The sequence below is a fragment of the Colias croceus genome, chromosome 27 (genome assembly GCF_905220415.1).
Source record: "Colias croceus chromosome 27, ilColCroc2.1".
Taxonomy (NCBI): Eukaryota; Metazoa; Arthropoda; class Insecta; order Lepidoptera; family Pieridae; genus Colias; species Colias croceus.
This window is the reverse complement of record NC_059563.1, coordinates 6,368,177-6,388,185: the sequence shown is the minus strand read 5'-3', so window position 1 is coordinate 6,388,185 and position 20,009 is coordinate 6,368,177. Positions and strand designations below refer to the sequence as shown.

Below are 20,009 nucleotides of genomic sequence, written 5' to 3'. Positions count from 1 at the left end.
TGTGAGACATAAATATAATACATAAGTTTTTTAAAATAGTTATCAAATCTATATCTATTTAACTTGTAATACAAAGATAAAGTTTAAATTATGATGTAGATACCTACCAACAAAACTTTGAAACTGTATTTAAAAGCTTAGACTCAAAACAAAACTATCTTATCACATTGGCTACATAATTTTCACAACTGCATATTCACTCATAAAAATCGAAGTCTAAAATCTCAAAATTATCTTCACAATAATCAGATTCCACAACAAAAGATTTTCAACAATACCCGCATTTTTTGTACACAAAATATACTTTTCATACGAATAAATTACGCATTGTTAAAACAGCTAAAAACTTTTCCACCGCTACAAAGCTCACGAACTATAATTATTTTACAAAAGGCCTCGCGAGCGGAGTCGCGCACAAAAGCTTGTACGTCTGTCTGAGTGACAATTGAAAGTCGGACGGTTAATTTGAGTCCTCGTGTGTACGCCGCTTAAGGCTTCGTGTAAACTGGCCTTAATGTGATACAAGTTATGAGATATAGCGATAACATCCTTGTTGGTTAAAAAATACGAAAAATACAGAATGAAAAAATTCTGGTTTGTACTTTATTTACGCTGTTTAAGAGGAAACTTATAAAATGCTAAGTATGCCATTGATCAACATATTATTTTGGTGTATTTATGAATTGATTTCTAATTCAAAATTCTTGTACTTGCACGTTTTACGCTATTCCCGCGTGAGAAAGCCTATAGTTTTGTAATTTTTACTTTAATCAAAAAGACGAGCGCATATTTATGTAGTAGATAATATCATACATGCAAGCTCTATTAATTTACGGTTATGTAAAATTTTCATACAACTACACGAATTTATTGGTTAGTTTCACCGTTTACCAGCTTTTGACGTAAATCGTTACCGACTAATTTAAATATTACCTACCTAAATTACTTTCATCAGACATATCCAAGCTAAACGGAATGATCTATGAAGTCTTCTGTTTATTCTTATAGTAAATCGGATTATTTTTTTTTATTTCCATGCAATTCTTTAATTTAATAAACGCTTAAGCTTATGGTTTACACCACACCAAGGAGCATTCACCTCTGAAGAGCGTCGCGTCGCCTTATAAGAACACTTGTCGCCTATCATATTAGCCTGATGTGAATCAACGTTTTTTGCTCAGCAGTTTTCAAGGTTCGTTGGAAGGACGATGCTTGCTTGAAAATTTTCATTTTTTATAGTTGGAAAAATTGTGTTGTTTTGAATGTTTTTTTGTAAGATATTATGAGGAAGTATAGATGTAATGTATTTTCACTTATAATACCACAAGAGCTTCAAAATTATCGGGTATTTTCCGATAGGTTCGTTGCAAACAAATGAAGGAGTCAAGTTTTTAGTCAAGGCGGTTTTATCAGTATAATACCATGTAGGTTGTACCACGTGACGTCGAATGGTGCAATTCTATTGGTCGATATTTGGGTCGGAAAAATAATCAAGGTAAATTGATGTCGAATTTTCTATCTAAGTTCTGTAACTTGAATGAGAATATTATATTTTGATTATTGAAAATATTCTTCGGTTGAGACAAGCAAAAGAATATCTTCATACAGATAAATAAATAATTATTACCAATGTTGATACCTAGACAGATAAATAATGATTATAAATGTTATTTCATAATATTTTTAATTAGGTATATAGCTTATGAATTGCATCAATAAAAGTAGTTCCACTTTTTTATACGACTGCCTATCTAGTTATCTACTAGGTTTTAAAGAAACATGTCACTTTTTAGCACACAGCTAAACGAGTCCACTTTTTATTTATATGAATACTCATGCATTATTAATTGAAAATTATCAATCGTTTCTAGTTATAAAGAATTTAATATTACGTTGATTAATAAAAACTAGCTGGCGCCTACGACTTTTTCCGCTCTAAAGAAATTGATCATGATATTAAGTATACAGATAACATTTCAACTACCGCTGAAAACTACTGAACGATTTTTCGTGAAATTTAACATGCAGATAGCTCATGATCGTACCATATATATCCAATTCTACATTTGATAATGAACCACCAATACAAACCGGCATTAAAAACACAATTCTCTTCTTATTTTAAAACTGTTCAGGTTTTTGGTAAACGTATTTTCTTTCCCTTCTAGGAACAGGCAAAACCGCCCCCCCATCTTGCTAGTCTAAGTACACAAGTATAGAATAAGTACAAGTATAGCCTTCACTTGAAGCACACTTGCATGTACCTAAGTGTTGGCTAAGCACCAAGGTTTAGAGCTGAGCTAGGCACTAGGCTTTTTATTGAGAACTTATTTTTCTGACCTTCAAGGAAGATTTAGTGCTTGGAAAAACTGGAATTTATGTATGGAAAAAACTTTTTAACGATTCCAGAATATTGAATGTTATATGCTGTTAAGGAAAATTGTTTAAGTGCTTTTTAAATCTGTAGTTTACATTATACCTATCTATACTAATATTATAAAGATGAAGAGTTTGTTTGTTTGGACGCGCTAATCTCAAGAACTACTGGTCCGATTTGAAAAATTATTTTGGTGTTAGATAGTCCATCTATTGAGGAAGGCTATAGGCTATATATCAGCATGCTAAGACCAACAGGAGCGGAGCAATGTAAATAATTTATTTTCCAAATAATTGTATTACTTATACGTAAAATAACACACCTTTTCAAAAAGGTATAAACCAAAAGCCCAAATACATTCATGTTTCTTTTTCCAGTGCTTTCCACGGCCACCTGCTTCCAGCAGCAGTACTTCAGGGTGGTGCCCCGAAGTCTGCGCGTGCAGGAGCGTTCGGAGGCCGTGCTTGAGTGCGCGGTGGCCAACCTGGCTGGCCAGGTGCAGTGGGCCAAGGATGGATTCGCGTTAGGTAAGTGCCAATGCATTACACTCGACTGTTACTGACGGTGTGCTCGCTACAGCACTCACAACAGCAGTACTTCAGGGTGGTCCCCAGCAGCCAGCATATTTGCATGTGACAGCGTAACTATACTGGTGGCGCGGCGTCATCGCACGACATCAAAGGCGTTGCCTTACTGTAGGGAATATTGTAATACTGTGATTAGCACAGCATAAAGAAAAGTAGATACCTTAGATACTGTGACATTATACTAAGGATTGAGAGGCTAGTAATCTTAATCATTAATCTTAGTATGTGGGGTAGGTTGGGGAGGGGGGGTTTAGACTTCTAATTTTTATGGTCAGTTTAAGGTAATTAAATAAGGTTTTAAAAGCGATATCCTGATTATATCCTGACTCTTTGTACATATGACCGTACTCTTAAATTATTTTAGCAGGATAATATAATACATTTAGAACAAATTCTTGTTCACCAGACTTACTTTACAAGTAATTCTTCGCTCGTAAAACATAAAAATGTTAAGTCTAAACAGCTGCTTTCTTTTCGTTTACAAATTAATATTATTAATCGCCTGTTAACAGCTGTTACTTTGACAAACGGTCAGTTAAACGTTATTTATTAGTAGTGATTAAATTCTAATTACCATAGATTGAATAAATTCAATTATGCATAAAGTATAAACCTACGATATTACATAACTCAGAATAATAAATAAAAATGCACATTTACGAAATCGTTTTAAAGCAGTTAAAATTAGCTTCAAAGTGCAGTTAGGGTGGGTAATAAATATAAAAATGTGTTTTTATTGTTTAAAATCAGTGTATTTCGTGCCCGAAGCCAAGGATCCATCGTTACTTTGAATCCAAGATGGCGGACCGCCAACACATAATGCTCTCTTGATATCGTTATGTAATGTATCAAAATTTCCGTGAATTATATGTGGATTTTGTATACATTGAATTTATTTTTATATTGTTTATTGATAGGTTGTTAAATGAAGTAAAATTAAGTACATATTTAAATATCCTGCTATTATTTTTTCATGTCTAATCTTTTATTATATCTATGGTATTATTTAGTCGTGTAGGTATGTCTTTCTGATACTGGAGCTTTTATAGTAAAACAAATTTATTAACAGTTTTTAATATTTATTTGTTGGATATTTTTCATGGTTGAGTTTTTTTAATGTTGTGTGAATTAAAATTAATCCTTCCATCCTAAAATCCTTTATTGCATTAAAAATAATCACATGAAAAGCAAATAATGCACTCAAAATTAGCAAAATTAACCCATTGAGCCCCAAGCGGCCCAATCGGTCCCAGAAACAATAGATTTTCTATTGTGTCTGTGGTTCCGGGGCCTGAGTTAGTAAATTTATGGTGTATTCAATTATTTTATTTTAAAGCTGGATTAAAATATATATGCACAAAATTCAGATTCCATCAAACTCCAAACAAAATTAAATTAAATTGAACACATAACAATATACCCACTGTACAGCACCAATCGATACAACGTATTATATTCAGAACAAGTGCACAGTATAACTAGCACGTAGAGACCATTCAGTTGGACAATACAAACAAAAGTACATCGCAGCGTTTGAGGTTGCCTCTAAATGGATTGAGTCTGTATAGATTGTAATTGGTGGGTTAAGTCATGAGTTTATTAATTTTGCAGAGATGTTTATCAATTTAAAATGATCAATATTGTGTACCTATTGGCAATGCATTTAGAACGTGATTAATTTTTTTTTTTTTTACTATGCGGTATAAAAAAATCTTAAACCACTATTGAGAGATATCTGTATATTATTTTTAAATAGTTTTTGTTGGCCAGGTATTCTTTCTTCTAAAGTGTAAGTCAAAATATTTTATTCCTAACAAATACAAATAATACTAAATCTCTGTGAGAACTTATAATTAAATGCATCTGGTTAAACCTCACTAACGCATTTCCGACCAGAAATTTAAGTAATCAATGAAAATGCTTCCATGTATGATGATAAAACATGTGATGAATATAGTATTTTGATAAAATTAAGTTTAATATAAAATTTGATATTATTAATTAATCCATCAAGAATTCAGATACTTGAAAATCAATTCAATTTTACTACAGTCACTCCTATTTATTAACTTATTCATCATATTTATTCAATAATCGCTACATCTCCTCACTTGTACCACACATCAGCCCGTCTTTGGACGTGTCACAGTGCACAGGTCACTCGTTTTGTATGTGTGTGTGTCAATGCAAAATGAATTTTACCAATTGTGTTTTGTTACAAGCGATTTTGTATCTAAATATATGGGTGTAAGGTTCAGTTTTGAATGGTTTGAGTTTTGTATGTTTGTGAGATTATTTTGAAAAATATGGTTTGATTTTAATTTCTTGTTTGTTTGGTAATATAATTAGAGGTGTATGTAATGCATATAATATTATATTATATCCATACCAAGGCTTAGATACTGTTGTATCGAATCATAAAAAAAATTACTTGATATATTATTATCATAAATTTATAAATTCGATATCCTACGACATCTTAATATGCTAACTAGGTTATTTTAGAACCCTTTTTAATGTTTCAGTATTGAAAATATTTAACAGATTAAATAAATTACGTCAAAGGATCTAATTACAAAGCTTTTCATCGTATCAATTAGCAGAAGTCCAGGGTTCGAATCCGCAAAAGGTTAATTTTCACTACATTTAATTAAGTATTCGCTTAATTTATTCACTACAAGATATTTTTAATCAATTTAATAGAAGTTAATCCGATTAATTTAAAAAGTTACGATTCCAGGAATCGATAATTGAATTACTTTTAAAATTGGTTGGGTTATAACTAAACTATGTAATTCTATAGAAGTATTTTTTGTATGTTTGTTTATTAATAGTTAAATAAAAACTACTCGACCTTTATTTGGCCAGTAAAATAGACTATATTTTATGGCATGTAATAAATAGATAATAATAATATGCATGGCGAATGCAAAAATCGTAATAGGTGCGGAAGACGCGGGTTCGAATCCCGCCTCATATTATTTTTTTATATTTAAAAAAAAAACATATTTATAAAGCATTTGAATGCCATAAAAAAATATCAAATCAACTATATACTTTCAAGCACTATAAAAACATGTACAAACAAACAAACTCGAATATTTATTTACACATAACTTAGACCGCTAACTTAAATTTATGCATTAAGTTGGAACTAAGTTTTTGTTTGACTTGCGATTGAGTAGTGTTAATTCGCTGCAGAGGAATTTATAGCTGAAGTTTTTCAGTTTTTATTTGTGCACTGGATTACAGTTTTATGTTGTTTTATGGGTATTTTAAGTAGGTCGATAAAATATCTCTACGTAGTTATTAGGGTCTTTAACTGACGTTCGAACAAATGAAGGTAGTTTTTTTGTGAATGTGTTCGTGGTTTTTTATACGATTTACGTGATTTTTTTTGAAGAAAAATATTAAATATTTATTGATTTATGCAGTGACTTTACTTAAGACAGTTTCACCGCCTGCTGATAATATCTCTGATAGTTAAATTGGCATTTTTTGACGTAAATTTACATTTTTTTGTTATTTAATTGTCAGATAAGCTAAATATAACATGTCAAGATGCTGTGAAAACAGTCCTTAGAGTTAACTACGATAGATAACTAATTGTTATTATTACGTAAATAGATTCTTTTAGTAGTAAGGTCAGTGATCTATTTCGTAAAATACTTTATTTATGACTGTACACTGTACAGTATTTAATTAAAATTCAAATTGAATCGCAAAAGAAAGAATTATTCAGTTTGTTTTATAGAAATATGTATTCATGCTTGATTATAAATTATATAGTTAAAACAAATATTCAGGTATCTTCATTCATACTAAAATATTTGATTCGATATTTTTCATTAAAATATATATGTATGTATTTAATGAAAAATATCGAAACAAATATTCATCATCATCATCATCATCAGCCCATATACGTTCCCACTGCTGGGACACGGGCCTCCTATGAGGGTACAGGCCATAATCCACCGCGCTGGCCAAGTGCGTGTTGGCGGATGACACATGTCGTCGTACTTTTTAATTCTTCGACATGTCGGTTTCCTCACGATGTTTTCCTTCACCGTTCGAGCAGTGGTGAGGTTACAACATGCGCAGATAAATTGAAAAATCAATTTATTTCCTACGCGCTCGCCTGGTCTCGAACCACGGACTTATCGATTCGAAGTCTAAGGTCTCACCACTGAGCCACCACTGCTCTAAACAAATATTATCACGAATGAATCGCTTTTGAAATATGTACCTATAGGTTATCTTTTTGGCTTTGGTTGTGTCCTGCTCATCTCCATTTTAATCGAAGAACATGTTTACCGAAGTATTTTACATTTATACGTGATATTAATACAACTCAAATTTCCAGGGTTCTCCTCAATAATACCGGGGTACCCGCGCTACACGATGTTCGGGGACCGCCGCCACGGGGTGTACAACCTTCGGATCGTGAATGTTACTCTGGAGGACGACGCTGAATATCAGTGCCAAGTTGGACCGGCTCAGATGCACAAGGTGATACGGGCGAACGCGACGCTGACTGTTATATGTAAGTACATGTAGTTTGTAAGGGGATTAGGGCTGGTAAACCTTTTTTGAGCAAGGTTAGGCTTTATTGTTAAGCATTTCATTTTATTTTTTATAGAATGCAAAGGTTTTGTTCAGCCCATCGAATTTTGTTTTTTACAGAGATAGTTTACAGGATATGTAACTCGCGTTCAGGTGCAGCTATGTGTATGGAGACATTTTGATGATTTATCGAAGATAGATTTTCAATAATGAGAACCTGTTCGTATTAATTTACAATTCCACGTTTTATCATTAACCACCACGATATTTAAACTCATCAACTAGATAAATAAGATCGCCATAATTTAAGCGAAAATCCCACACGAGCCGAAAACAACATTTAAAACATTCACCTCGAGTAATATCAAAGAGAGCCGCAATTAATTTTTAATGCAAACTCGGTTCCGAAAACATTGGATAATTAAGAGTTCCCGGGAAAAAAGAATTAAGAATATTAATCGGGAACACGGATATTCCACCGCTAACGTTCGCTTTTAACGTCTTTCTTTAAGTGTTATTGCGTTTTTAGTTGCGGTTAACCTAATTTTAGGGCCCCGGGGCTAAAGGTAGTGAGAATAAAGGTCCCGGAAAAGTGTTGCGTAAACAGGGGCCCCAAGAATCAACTATTTGGAAGCAAAGCAAAAACATGTTGGTTGTGATATAAATATTTGTATCCGATTAGAAATACATATACCGTAGTCTGTAGGTTAAATTATTGTAACAATTTTACTACATAATATCTAACTAACTAACCTGTATCTCCGAAAACAGAGCCCCATACGATTCCAAGTTCTTTAAAAAAACAAAAGCACAATTCAATTACTCCACTATATAAACGGTGTTTCGCAAGCCAGACGCCATTAATATACACAATTACATCTCGTCTGTTTGTACGTTGCTTCTAGACAAACGGGGGGCTAACAACGAGTGCATTAATTTAAACGTGTGCTAACGTTTGTTAGGAATAAATAAAAAATGGCGATGTCACAAAATGTTGCGCACTTCTGACATTTTGTGTTTTTCTTTGTGTTTCATTGGGTCTATGTTACATGTAAACTTGTTTGATGGAGTTTAATATTATTTTTAATAGTTTTCGTAGGATTGTTATAAATAGAAGGGTTGAGTATTATACTATCCTATCTATACTAATATTATAAAGCTGAAGAGTTTGTTTGTTTGTTTGAACGCGCTAATCTCGGGAACTACTGGTCCGATTTGAAAAATTCTTTCGGTGTTCGATAGCCCAGTTATCGAGGAAGGCTATAGGCTATAAATCATCACGCTAAGACCAACAGCAGCGGAGCAATGCGGGTGAAACCGCGGGGAACGGCTAGTGTTAAAATAAATTTAGATGCATATTAAATATATCGATAAAAAAGATATAAAAGAAATATTTGATATTATGTAAGTACGTACATAAAAAAACTAGTTCCATAATCTTGAAAATAACATAATATTGTGGACTGAAAACAAATTAATTCAATACATATGACGTTACACGAATATAATCAATAAAAAAGAATATTACTACAAAATTCAATATTCTCCAAATAAATCGTAATAGTTTGGAAGTGTGGAAAGGTCAGCGAAATAAACGGAAAGACTCAAAGGTTATGGGTCTAACCCGCTATCAATCGGAGGTCAGATATTCTGAGTTTATGAGCAAAGACGTGATAGGTTCTCTAGGGGTGGGATGTGTCGATAGATTGTTGCGATGGAAAAGTATTTTTTGATGTGGTTTGTATTTATAAGAGACACATTGTATATTTGCAATATATTCAATATGTTATAGGTTGATGGTTTATTTTTACGCTTGAAACTATTTCATGTGTTTTTCTGGTCGGACATTTACTATTTATTATCATAAAATAATTAGATCAATTGAAATTTTTTCGTTGATATGGAATGTAGTACCCAAAAGATTAGAATATCAAATTGAAGGTATTTGAAAGAATCCTGCATTGTGCTACGTAACTACAAAACTTTGAAAATACTAGTAGTCATCACATCAGTTACAAATTACAATGTCACGTTAGCAATTACAATTTATTTCCAAATTGTCGCATTTTTTAAACTTTATCATGCTTGTTATCTTGGATTGGATGCAAGTTATCTTTTTGGATTTTTTACGTCTGTGTAAATTATTTCAACAATATAATTCACATTAAAATATCGATCACTTTAAACTATCGATAAATCAGCCCATCCCTACCAAACGCAATAATAGGACCGCGACTACTTTACGAGATCCTTTTATTCAAATTCTTTGGTTCCGTATCCAATAAGCAATAAGCCTTATTTCTTACCCCTAGTATTGTTTGCTTTCATGGAAACATTGTTTGAATCGCGGTTTTGCCTCATTTTTGGGAAATAGTTTTGAAAGCAATTTGTTTTGTTCTTTATAAAAATCTGATTTATTTTATGTCATACATAAGCCCGTGTTCTGATCGGTATTTTATTAATATTACTTATGATCTTTGTGCTATTTATATAATATATTTTGAATAGTTAATAACTACCTAGTTAAGGCGTTAATAGGGGCTAGCGACCTTGGCGACGATTTACTAGGCGGAATCGGGGGACCGGCGCGAATCTATCGTAGTAAAAGTACGTATAAAAATTATTTAAAAAGATATTTGGATATTGAATCAAAATTTAAAACAACCATGCCCTGTGTTTCAATTTCATAAACACACTGTAAAAACACTACAATAATTAATATTATATTGACTTAGCGTTTTGGTTTAAACTACAAAAATCGACCTCAGTTCATGATTTTCTTCCAAAAAACCTGATTGTAAAATAAACAAATTAAAACAACCATGCCCTTTATCATATTCGAAACTATAATATACATTTTTTTTAGATATATGTACATAAAGAATCTAAGAAGAAAAAACGGTTATAACTAGAGGTAATTTTCGGTATCAAAAGGGGATTCTACCCGATTCAGGCCTTAATTAGTAACTAGTTTTAGAAGCATTTCTTTTAATTTGTTATTTATTAAAATCTGAATTAATTCATGTTATACGTAGCCTGTCTTGTAGTTTATATTTATCTATACTAATATTATAAAGAGGAAAGGTTTGTAATTATGTATGAATGTATGTATGGTTTTTACGCATAAACTACTGTACCGATTTTGATGAAATTTGGCACAGACAATCTTTAGACCCTGAAAAAGAACATATTACCTTTTATTGCGAAATATGTACCACGGGCGAAGCCGGGGCGGACCGCTAGTTATTTTATAAAAGAGTTTGATAAAAAGCAACTAAGGCCATCTTATTATTTCAAAAGTCATAGTGATATCGAATCTTCTCTATGTACCTACTATAAGTTTAACCCCTAAACCATAGGACTATGTACCTATGTCTAGATTTCAAGCTTCCAAAGTAAATAGATTCTAACATTGGTTTACAAAGATAGGAGATAAAGCTAATGTTAAAAGTAAATAAATTCTTTGTCCCGTCTTCTTTCTAAGTTCTGCTATTGTGTAGTTTAACCCTAGAACACTAACCTTATTTTTCAACGTTTAATACTAACCTTCGTCGTTTCGACTACGCTGTTTATTGGAGGGGATTTAGGGGTTTAATTTAAAAAATATATTTGTAGTTATGTCTTTATTTTAAGGACAAGGTATTAATCTACATATAAAAATATAAAAATATTTATTTTAACATAGTTTTAATTCAAACAGTCATCAAAATGAGATCACAGTTTACACGCTTTTTGAACATTCTTAATTTTTTTGAAAAATTCCGTACAAATAATATATACCTCTAAATTGCTCGAAATAAAGTATTACTTACAAAAATAATATCTGGAAAATTAATTAAAAATATAATTTTGATAATAGCTTAGGATCTAAAACATTTGTGACACACATCAAGTTTGTGTTCCCCACACAACGATTTTTGCACCTAGTGCACCTATTTTTAGGTCTACCTTTGCTTTACAGAGGGACATAATATAGCATATTATATGTTTATTTTAGTTTGCTATGGAGGCACATTAGCAGCATTACTTTGCTCAGTCTCATTTATAACTTTCACATTATTTATTTCTGGCATGTTTAAAATTTATGTAATTGAGTCCCAAAGAGTATCAGTAATGTCACCAGTAATTATACCTGAAAAACATTGAAGAGGATCTAAAATATCTTGAAAAAAGCGTCACACACAGGTCCACGTGCTATGTATCTATGTTCTTTGAAGGTCTTCTGCTTTGTGGCCTTGACTGTTGTGATGACCATAATATGTGTTTGTCTTTCCCAAGAAGAATGGTATGCGATGGTCTTGTAATCGCTAGGGTCAGCTGAAGTGCTAGGTATCTCATCTTCAATAGAACGTGGGGAGATGTATTACTACTTGCCTCATAATCTTGATCTGGAAATTGCTCTTTATTTACAGTAGAAACTTCATCATCACCCTCCGTTTCATGCCTCTTCAGCCTCAATGTGGTCTTCAGGCTCTCTCGCAGATGAATTTTCCTCATCGCTTTCAACTTCTAAAACTAACATATGAATCGTATCTAAAAATAAAATAATAGGCACCATTATAAAACATAAAATAACGTAATTTTAACTTAACTAAATAGTACGAAAAGTTACGTTAATACTAACCTTCGTCGATGTGACGAGCCATGGTTGCTGGAACACCACGTGTGGACCTTCCACGCACAAAGCACTACCGTCCATCGCAAGCGCAACGGGTTGGCTGAGATTAGCTGAAGTCAGAAAACCATACGGTCGCACGCGTAAAAGTTATAGCGATTTTTTTGGTGACGCGTCGTCGAATCGACGAAGGGTAGTAATCTAGGGTTAAAGTTAGATCAAGTTAGTATATGTTATGTAATTGTAAAACTTAGAAACAAGTGTTCTGCCTCTGCAAATAAGTTTATTCAATGGAATTGTGGTAGAAAGTTGAAGTACGATTTAATAATAAAAAAGTGTGTGCCGACTGCCGAGCTAACGTGTCAGAAGTGAAACTTCTTTAGCATGATAGCAGTTTGTTCATAAATTTTTTACTTACTGATAAATGACGCTATGTTTCGTTAAAAAAACACACATTAGGCAATCCCCTAGGCATTCTTCTTGTTTCATGTTCAAAAGATTCTTATAGATACTACCTTTACGATTCCATCAACATCTGTTCAGCAATTTGAGTGTAGCATGTAACACACATTTTTATAATATAAAAATTAAATATCGAAGTACCAGTTGGTTGAACTCAGAATTTACCCCCGCATAATAAAATTAGAGACAATTTATAACACCAATCGCCATTTTTCTTTTCCTGTAAAAACTTTTTTCTTTGTAAGGAGTTGTTTTCTGATATAATATTTCACCTTTATGTAAAGCTTTACTTTTTCTCAAATAGCCGCGATAGCAAAACCAGGTAACTGGTACGGTCAGCATGTTAAATAAATTTACTGTATTTAAAAAAAAAACGATTTGTTAATTTGACGATTTCAAATAATATTGTGAGAAACCGCATCGTTTCAAACCCTAAAGTTTTATTGTACGTATACATATGTATATCTAGTAGTTTATTAGATCAAGGGTCAAAATTTTAACTAAAAATTTATATAACATTCACAAATTGAAAGTTCTCTGTGTTTAAATGTTTTATTTTCCTGACTATTTCTTGTAATACATACATTAATTTGCATATTTAACATACCATCACACATTTAACATTCTAGAAGTATAAAAACAAAAATAAAGTTATCAAAACAATTTTGTTTTTTTAAATAACGAATCAAAACAGTACTTGCGCGCCGAGTATTTTTACAACAGTTATAGTATTATACTATGGCTATAGCCAATTTTTTGTATTAAATATACTACCTTAAGGCTTAAACACTGCCTTAAACAACGTCAATTAAATTAAATCGACAACTGTCAAAAAAAATCGCAAGAATATCAACTATTTTGCTGACGCTACGCACCGTGCCTTAACACTAGATTACCCAATAACAATGAATTCAAACATCCCATCTCCCATCCCGCTCTAAACGGTCTCGCTCACTCGCAATTTCGTGTATAAAATTTGCAAACCCTCCCAACTTATCTTACCCTTTTAAAATATTTATAGAATGGGCACAAACGGCAGTTATTTTCGTTTATAGGTAAGGGTTAAATGATTCGTAAGCTGTAGGGTTTAGAGTGGAGTTTAGAGTAGGAAACTCTAGATTAGTATCTAGGACTTAAATACAACAAGTAATTGAAGTTATATACTATATAGTAGTTTACAAAGAAATTTGTAAGAAATGTTCTATATGATGATTTCTTCCATCATTGTTTGTCTGTCTGTTTTTGCTTGTTAATCTGTCAATATTGATTTATAAAGATAGCAATAAGTTACTTTTTGATGAAAATTTCAAATCTATACTTAATACCTATTATTATAAAGCTGAAGAGTTTGTTTGAACGCGCTAATCTCAGGAACTACTGGTCCGATTTGAAAAATTCTTTCGGTGTTATCGAGGAAGGCCATAGGCTCTATATCCGCACGCCAAGAACCGCGGAGCGCAGCTAGTAATAGATACTGTTATAAAGACGAAAATGTCTGTTTTTAAATCATCTTCACATCTTATATTTACCATATTGATAAAACCAGTTGAATTAAAACTTTTGAATAAGTTTAACAAAACCAATGATATGCGATACTTCAATTGCTTATTATGAGTTGTGTACTCGTTAAAAGTTTGGAATTCAAGCATTTGCTTTATGCTCGTTATATCTATATCTATACACTAGCTTTCCGCCCGCGGCTTCGCTCGCGTTTTCACAGAAAAACCCGCATAGTTTCCGTTCCCGAGGGATTTCCGGGATAAAACCTATCCTATCTCTCAAGTTGGATCGAACTGCACATGGTGTGCGAATTTTATTATAATCGGTTAAGTGGTTTAGGAGTCCATTGAGGACAAACATTGTGACACGAGATTTATATATATGTATATATAAGAAAGATAAGATTAAGATATAATAAATCTGTAGAAGGGTCAATTCTGTACATTGAAAATATTGAAAAAATAAATAGCAGGGGGTGTTACTGGATCGATACCAAGCCCAAATATGTGATTAAAAAATTTTTTGTCTGTCTGTCTGTCTGTCTGTCTGTATGTGAAGGCATCACGTGAAAACTAACGGTTCGATTTCGATGAAACTTGATATAATTATACCTTATAATCCTGGGCATAAAATAGGATACTTTTTATCCCGGAAAAATGCGTAGAAAAAAAATAAATCTTAATTTTTCTTAATTGTTCCGCGCGGACGGAGTCGCGGGTGGAAGCTAGTTGTTGAATATAACTTGAGTTCAAATAGTTTTAATATCAGTTTATGGAATTAACTGTCTTGTGACGTATGTGTTCCTGGTAGTGGGAATAAATATGATGATGATGGTGATGATGATTATGATGATAATAATATTGGTATTGAAGAAGGTGTTAGTAATGCCAATTATGATGGCTGTGATAAAGTTGATGTTGAAGGTGGTGATCATAATGACAGTGATGATGCTTTTGATGATAGTGATAATGTTATTGATGATGAGAAAGATAGTGATTCATTCAAAATCAAATTTATTTATTGAACTAGATATATTTTGAATCGTCGTACAATTTATTCGGTTTGGAAACCAGTTTTATCTATACTAATATTATAAAGCTGTAGAGTTTGTTTGTTTGAACGCGCTAATCTCAGGAACTATTTTGGTCCAATTTGAAAAATTCTGTCGGTGTTAAATAGCCCATTTATCGAGGAAGGCTATAGGCTATATTATCATCACGCTAAAACAAACAGGAGCGTAGCAATGCGAGTAAAACCGCGGGGCACACCTAGTCCATACTAATATTATAAATGCGAAAGTAACTCTGTCTGTCTGTCTGTCTGTTACTCAATCACGCCTAAACTACTGAACCAATTTTCATAAAATTTGGTATGGAGATATTTTGATACCCGAGAAAGGACAGGTTTTTCTTTGACAACGCGGGCGAAGCCGCGGGTGGAAACCTAGTACTTTATATTATAGCATACGTTTAAGACATGTTAAACAATTTATTGACGTTAGGTGCCATATAAGGGGGTGAAAGGTTTTTTTATAAGGAGGTTACAATTTAAATTTCTAGCACTTTCCATAAATGATTGTGTTAAATGACAAATGTATTTCGTTTGTTACGAAATATGTTCTTTTATTAGAGCAACTATGTTAAATTTTAACGGGTTTTAAACTTGTCGTTTTGTGTCTTATTTTAAACTATCTTTCCGACCTAATAAATTACCATAAACCTTCCTCTTGAATCACTCTATCTATTTAAAAAAATCGCATAAAAATCCGTTGCGTAGTTTTAAAGATTTAAGCATACAAAGGGACATAGGGACAGAGAAAGCGACTTTGTTTTATACTATGTAGTGAAGTTATTTTTAATTATCACTACTTGGCCCAAAGACGATTGAAATTTTGATAATTGAATAAATAAGTTAGAGTTTGACTTATTACAAGTAGATAAACTGTTTTTAATTAAACATTAATAATTTTGTGTGTCCATTCATAGCTCGGTAACCGCCGAAACGGCAATGACTTAATAATTAATGCTGCATGTCCACGCCTTTGACTCTTTGAAACTATTCCAATTTCGCAACTATCACAAATTCTACATTAAATTTCATTGAGAAACTCCTGAATTGAGTTCAGTTATGTGATATTATATTAATATACTAGTTTGGGAACGCGGCACGCTTTGAAGGTACTTTTTCAAAGTTTAGACTATTTCGGCTGTGGGTTTTGAATTCTGTAGATTTAGTTATGTCTGTGTTTATTAAAGACTAGCTTCCGCCCGCGACTCCGTCCGCGCGGATGTCGGTCTTCGCGTGGATGGTTTATTTCTCCATTTTGAGTAGGTACCTCTGACAATTAAATCTTATAAATATCTATTGAACCCAATTCCCAAATACGGCTAGGCCTATAATAATACGCAACGTGTGTTCGCGGTTCTACGGAACAACGTCTATGGATAAAACTAAAAAATTAAGATTAATTTTTTTCTACGTATTTTTCCAGGATAAAAAGTATCCTATTTTACGCCCAGGATAATAAGGTATAATTATACCAAGTTTCATCGAAATCGAACCGCTAGTTTTCACGTGATGCCTTCACATACAGACAGACAGACAGACATACAAAAATTTTTTTAATCACATATTTGGGTTTGGTATCGATCCAGTAACACCCCCTGCTATTTATTTTTTCAATATTTTCAATGTACAGAATTGACCCTTCTACAGATTTATTATATGTATACTGTATAGATTTTGGATCGGTAGCTAACCTATCAAAAATATCTAATACCTTTAGGTATAGGTAGTGTACCTATACCTATCTATATTAATATTTTTAGGGTAGTTTCTTGCCGGTTCTTCTCCGTAGATACTGCTTTCCGAATCGGTGGTAAATGTTAAAAATATGTAATGACGTTTCAAAAGTGCTTCTCGAAGAAGTGTAATTGAATAAATAATTGTTTGAGTTTGAGTTTGAGTTTATAGGTACACAAATATAGATATCAGAATACTAGCTGTGTTCCATGGTTTCACTCGACAAAATCACGGGCAACTATCATCACCTATTCCTAGTTTTTAGGTTATCATGTGTAGGATTTTTGATAAAAATAAAGCTTTTATTTAAACTTGGATCATGAATTATTTCGATTCTAAATTTCATCAATGTACGTTACATTGTTTTAGTTATGAAAACATCACAAACAGACACATAGACTATCACATTCATAATACAAGTAGGGATTTGTATTATTCGTTTTAACATCATCTTTTATATAAGTATTTTATCGCGTCGTCTGCTCTTAGATTTTAATTAACGCAGAATTATCTCGTCAAAGAAAGTTATTAAGGCTTTCTTTACAATATTCTAAAGCTTCCTAGAAGAAATATAAAATCAAGTTTATGAAGACATGGTACCAGTTGGTTATCTTGTAGGTTACCAGCCATTTTTTTAAGTTTTCAGTAGATAATATGTTCTGTAAGAAATTTGGTACTTAGAACCTTATAGACATTTAACATTTGACTGACCGGTTAGCTTGGTTGGTAGTGGCCCTGCCTTCCAAGCCAGAGGTCGTGGGTTCGATTCCCACCCGGGGCAAATATTTGTGTGATGAACATAGATGTTTGCTCTGTGTCTGGGTGTTAATTATTTATATAAGTATTTATTTAAAATTATATACATATATGTTTATCAGCCATCTGGTTTCCATAACACAGGCGAAAGCTTAGTATGGGATCAGATCGTGCTGTGTGTGACAATTGTCCTGAAATATTTATTTATTATTATTTATTTAATCCAGGCACCCATCGAGTGAAGCCGTGGATCAAGCTAGTACTTTAACAATAATAAAAAAGTCTCGATAAATAATTTGAACTCTTAACATGAAAACAACACTTTCCAATACAATTTTATTACAACAATTAGAGCTAAATAAAACTAGAATCTATTAATCACGACCATTGACCGTGGTGTGCTCTGAACGTCTATTAGTCTGTATTTCACGGTACTTGCCTTTTATCTGTTTCTAATTAAATAGCATGTTATAGTCAGCTATAGTGAAAACTTCTAAAAAAGTAATAAGAAAAGAATTGATTATGTGTTTAAAATAATTTATTTGATGTTTCATTCGATTATTAAAAAAAAGAGCGTGTGTGTCAGAAGTGAAACTTCTTTGACAAAATTAAAATACTCCATGACGTGACGGTATTGCCATGGCAATACCGTCATGACACGACCATGCAATTTTACTCTCAATGCGTCTGAAGAAGTTTCACTTCAAAAATGGCACTAAAATCTGTTTCATTGATATGAAACATGAATTCATATTCTGCATAAATAAAGCTAGGTTACATATAATTACAAAATACTGTATTTACACATTAATTAAAAAAAACCTGTGGTAAAGATTTATCTAGAACTATCACGTAAATTATTTTCCAAAATTTCTTACGTAATAACTCAAACACTAACAGTCACATTCTGTAGTCACATTAGTCTATAATTTGCATTATAAACACATAAAGACCGTCTTACACTTGCCAAAAATTACAAAACCATCACGTGTACAAAATGAAATGTTACCAGAATGTTTAAGGTATCGTGGTATCACAATAAATGGCAGCACTGAACGCTATACGGCTCCATTGTTAGAAATTGATGTCTTTTCATATAAATAATAGTGATATTGTACAATTTATAGTTTAATACTGTCTTTTTGGGATAAATGTGTAAGAATTTTGTTCATAAATGTGATATAATATTTTTTAAAGCTATTTTGTAGTTGACAGTGATAATGACATTATGAAAAAAAAAAACGCGTAGTTTTGGCGCCACGTTCTTTCTTTTTTCAAAATGTGTCGAATGAGCTGTCAAACATCTTTTCAATTTTTTGAAAGAAAGAAAGAAAGAAAGAAAAAATGTTTATTTGGCAAAATAGTGAGACACAATACAGTAAAAGCATAAAAAAGAATTACAAAAAAGAAATGAATAAACAATACAAAAACAAAAAATAAAACAATGTTAGATAAAAGTGCCCCCGTATCGCCAAAAAGGATCGAGTTCAGCATGTGCCAGGCATATGCCTGGCGCTGGTTTTCGACAAGATCCCTATAAGACCCGACTCACGGATGTGAGACGACGCAGTGATAGTATGTAATAGGTAAAATAGTGTTTATATTATGAAATGCATATGAGTGTGTGAAAATTATATATATATATAAATAATTATAAAATAATACAATAAAATAGTACATACGTATAATAGATATATATTATAATATACATCTTGATAATAACTACACGCAGGCTTAAATAAAAAATAAAATAAAAAAAATAAAAAATTATCTATGCCATAAATGTCAAATATAATAATAAACCACATAATAAACAGACTAGACACTAGCTTATTCTACGCTGCTCATCGATTAAGTAGTTTCTAAGTTGTTTCTTAAACGTATTAACATTAACCAATAACCTAATCGGTGGGGGCAAGTCGTTCCATATTTTTGATGCTGCATAGCGGAAGCTGCCTCTAAAAGTAGTCGTTCTATGTTGAGGAATAATAAGTGGCTGAGCGCAACTTCTGCATGCAACATCTCGACTGCTCGTTGTCCAGTTGAGCTTTTCGTAAAGGTATATGGGCGTACGAGTCTTGATAATCCCAAACATAAGAGAAGCCAGATGCAATTGGCGCCTTGCTTTAAGCTTGAGGATTCCATGCTTATTTAAAAACAGCGTAACGTGACTACGCGGCGGAATTGTGTAACAGTAGCGCGCACACGCATTCTGCACTCTTTGTATGAGCCGTTCGGTTCTGGCCAGGAGACGTGGACCATAGACAGTATCACCGTAATTAAGTTTAGATAGAACCAAAGTTTCTATCAAACGCACTCGAAGGTCCTCTGACAGGTATGGACG

General features: G+C 32.6%; 1 protein-coding gene across 1 annotated transcript in view; it reads left to right on the top strand.

Moving 5' to 3' along the window:
* LOC123703730 (nephrin) overlaps positions 1-20,009 on the top strand; it is a 187,580-nt gene that overhangs the window by 19,304 nt on the left and 148,267 nt on the right. The window contains exons 3-4 of the mRNA XM_045651828.1: positions 2,755-2,904; positions 7,331-7,510. Coding sequence (XP_045507784.1) covers positions 2,755-2,904; positions 7,331-7,510 — 330 coding nt within the window. The remainder of the gene's footprint in view (positions 1-2,754; positions 2,905-7,330; positions 7,511-20,009) is intronic.